Genomic DNA, 4,039 nt, shown 5'->3' on the forward strand with positions numbered 1-4,039 from the left:
TCGAAGAAGAACTCGAAGAAGAAGAACTCGAAGAAGAAGAAGAAGAAGAAGAAGAAGAAGAAGAAGAAGAAGAAGAAGAAGAAGAAGAAGAAGAAGAAGAAGAAGAAGAAGAAGAAGAAGAACTCGAAGAAGAAGAACTCAAAGAAGAAGAAAAAGAAGAACTCGAAGAAGAAGAACTAGAAGAAGAGGAAGAAGAAGAAGAATTCGAAGAACTCAAAGAAGAAGAAGAAGTAGAACTCGAAGAACTCGAAGAAGAACTCGAAAAACTCGAAGAACTCGAAGAACTCGAAAAAGAAGAACTCGAAGAACTCGAAAGAGAAGAACTCGAAGAACTTGAAGAAGAACTCGAAGAAGAAGAACTCGAAGAAGAAGAAGAACTCGAAGAAGAAGAACTCGAAGAAGAAGAACTCGAAGAAGAAGAACTCGAAGAAGAAGAAGAACTCGAAGAAGAAGAACTCGAAGAAGAAGAAGAACTCGAAGAAGAATAACTCGAAGAACTCGAAGAAGAACTCGAAGAACTCGAAGAAGAACTCGAAGAACTCGAAGAAGAACTCGAAGAAGAACTCGAAGAAGAACTCGAAGAAGAACTCGAAGTTGAGCGCAACTTTTCTTATATATTTGTATGCTCGAGTTACATACACATACATGAAATTTTGCGTTCAACCCATCTCCACTATGATAGTACAATTGGAATTATACGAACGCGGGAAAGTATTTGTACAACATTGAATGGGTCCCAGTGATTAGAAATACATTTTAACAACCACAATGCACTTTAATTCCAAGCCATCAACATCGGGAGATCCAATTGAGGCCGACCTGCAGAAACTGAACTGCGGTACTGACTTACCAACTATGCTATCAAGAGAGATATAAGTTGAGAGCAACTTTTCTTATATATTTGTATGTTCGAGTTACATACACATACATGAAATTTTGCGTTCAACTCATTTCCACTATGATAGTACAATTGGAAGTATACTTCCAATTGTACTATCATAGGCATCATTATCAACGGGAGTATATGTTGGGTAGTTGGGGCTCTTATCTTCTTTCCCATGCCAACCCCATTAAGCGCTCATGAAGTCAACTTTCCTCTTCCAGACAGTTCTCATCAGGATGGGTCAATTTGCTGCAGTCATGAGTCCAGTGGGTGGTCCTTTGGTCTCCTCCATCGAGTGTTGCCTCTTGCAGAGGTATCTCTCTGAGTAGGATAAATGTCAAGTAAGTGTGCCACAAGCCCACATAGACTGAGTTGACGTTCACGTATCATGATGGTGACAGGTCTTCACTAAGTCTCACGGAACAGTCACTGGTATTACGTAACTGTTTATGTGAAAGGTAAAGGAGCTCGGAAAATATCGCTTACTGGTAAACATCGAGTTATCACTTTGTATTACGATAATTACATTTGAAAAAGACTTCACGACCAATAAAGAATTTCACAAAACGATTAGTCGGAGGTGGGGCAGGATGGAGTTTTTTTCAAAGACAGGCCAAGGTAGTGACGGAACACGGAACACCCAATGACCTTATATGGATATTTTGTTCAAAAAATCACTACTCCAACTTGACAAATTTCCTTTAAGTTCCATGCTAAACAAGTTTACGAATTTAATCTCTTGTATGAAACATTTTCATAAACTTTATTTCAGAGGAACGATATACATGTGCTATTCCTTTTGTCGAACTTTGAGATAAGTTTTATAGCAGAATTAGAAGTCACTTCTCTCCTTGTTGTTCTTTGAGTCGTGTTTCCAACCTCCCTTTTCTCTGTATTCATGAAGACAGTTCTCTGAATCATTTCCTTCCCTTTCCTCCGCTTCTCAGAACACAAATCTTTATGGGATCAATCTTGCATAGCTCCTCTATCTTCCCAACTTGGTATTATATTATTTTCTATTACATGTTCTATGCACCTTTGGCCAATATATGACATATTCATTTTTTCCTGCAAATTCCTTTCTTCTCACACGCATTCCCTCGTCTAGAGCTAAATTCTTTATCCATGCGTCTACTAACCAGATTCACATTCATAACGCGGCCTCGCGCATCGATCTTTGAAATATTGCAAATTCATCACTAATCCCTCCTCCGCATTATTATTATTATTATTTTTTTTTTTTGCAAATATTATTAGACTTATCCAATTCATTTATTTCACTTTTTGATATTTCTTTCATTTTATATTCACATCCCTCATACAGCCTGGCGCATTTATCTTTGAGATGTCGCAAATTCATCACTAATTCTTCAGTCCCATTTCTTTTTACAAATGTTATTAGACTTATCTGATTTACTTATTTCACTGCTAGATATTCTCTCCATTTTATATTGAATTTCCTCACACTGCCTCGCGCATCGATATGTGAGATATTGCAAATTTATCATTAATTCTTCCAGCGCATGTTTATTTTCTTTTACCTGACTTATTTATTTCACTGCTTGATATTTCCTCAATTTTGTATATATAATTTATCGGTTGAACATCTGCTTCCGTGTCAGTCAGTCATTTTCCCCCGCGTCAGCTCCTTCCACTACGTCAGAGCAGTGACCTTCGACGTCATTACCCATGACGTAGTAGCGTTTCAAACTTGCGTCAGAAGTGATAAGTTATTCGTTTATCAGAGTTCACCGCCCGCCAGCTGCTCGAAGAAATAGCAATCCGTTGATCCCTTTGCTTGATACCGCATTCCGCTACTCGTGACGTGTGAAGGGTTCCAATATGCGTCAGAGATTATGTTCAAGTAGAATTCAGCCGCTGAATTAAGGAAATCATGCTGAACATCATGACGTCATCATGTTCTTCGGCTTAGTGTCTGGTAATGCGAATGTCATCATGACAATAACATTACTTACACTAAAGGTGATTTATTGTTCCTGAGGCGGGTGTGTCTTTAGAGTGATCTGATCCACCCAGACTGGTTGCCTGACTTCGATGCTGTAACTCACCCATTTCCGGGTTTGATAGATGAAGAAGCCACTCCCATCCGGTACGCAAAGCCGAGCGACAACCTCCTTCCGGATTTTAAGGACATGTTGACAGACCGCTCACCTGAGAACCGAGATGCTCTTTAATCTTACCAGGAGTATTGTTCTATCTCAGCTCAAAAAGTCGTCTGTTGTTAGCAAAATATCATAAATGCAATAACTAACTTCTCCGGTCCCTTGTATATATAGGTGAAGATGGGGTCATGTGTGTGTTTAATTTAATTGTATTTAGCTATTTGTAATGTATAGGAATATGACTACGGTCGTGGGGTAGTGTCAATGTATCTATCTGTCAAACGTGGAAACATACTTGTTCATATTATTCAATTATTCATCATGAAATATTAAGAATGTAACAACTGAAACTAGGAACTCTAGGAATGATTACAGAAACAGAGGATCTGAGCATAGAGTTAAAGACTGTAATTGTAGGAAATTGGGACATACAGCACGAGAGTATTATTATGAGATTATTTGTAGGAATAGCAAACACAAGGGTCATGATGAGAATCATTGTAGAAACTCACCTTTCTGTTTGTATCACAATAGAGTAGGACATAGAACATAGGATTATAAAAGAATAAAAAAAAAAATGTATTCACCCAGAAACAAAAGGAAAAACCCCAGACACAAAATAAAACAACACTACAGAATTAGCCCCAAAGCAACAAACAGTCATTATATTGTACTGAACAGTTATGAAAAAGAGAACAACAACGCAAGATTTTTTTTTATTACTATAGAAATTAGAAGGACCTCTGTACGACCCATTATTGCGGGTAAAGTAGCCAATATCTACTGATACAGGATGTGTAGTAAATGCTATAACAAGCAAAGTTATAAAACAGTTGAAACCGAGAGTGAAAATATAGGAACCAATGCTTTACTCATTGCAAGGAGTACCAGGAAGTCAGTTAAAAACATTAGATAAGATTAGGTGTTATTTTGTATAAAAAATGAGTGCTTGCACATTCCGGTGATAATTGTAGAGGAATCTGTCTTCCCAAGATCTTTATTGATACTATTTGCAACAATGAGAAAAGAGGGT

At 37.7% G+C, this 4,039-nt stretch overlaps 1 protein-coding gene across 1 annotated transcript in view; it reads right to left on the reverse strand.

Moving 5' to 3' along the window:
* The window catches only part of LOC143032228 (uncharacterized), a 5,692-nt gene extending 1,930 nt beyond the window's left edge, over positions 1-3,762 (reverse strand). The window contains exons 1-4 of the mRNA XM_076196697.1: positions 3,748-3,762; positions 3,519-3,522; positions 2,953-3,055; positions 239-308 (exon numbers count right to left, since the gene is read on the reverse strand). Of these exons, the coding sequence (XP_076052812.1) occupies positions 239-308; positions 2,953-3,055; positions 3,519-3,522; positions 3,748-3,762 (192 nt within the window). The remainder of the gene's footprint in view (positions 1-238; positions 309-2,952; positions 3,056-3,518; positions 3,523-3,747) is intronic.
* Between the last annotated feature and the right edge of the window lie 277 nt (positions 3,763-4,039).

Source organism: Oratosquilla oratoria, chromosome 13 (genome assembly GCF_046742065.1).
Source record: "Oratosquilla oratoria isolate Oo_2021 chromosome 13, ASM4674206v1, whole genome shotgun sequence".
NCBI lineage: Eukaryota > Metazoa > Arthropoda > Malacostraca > Stomatopoda > Squillidae > Oratosquilla > Oratosquilla oratoria.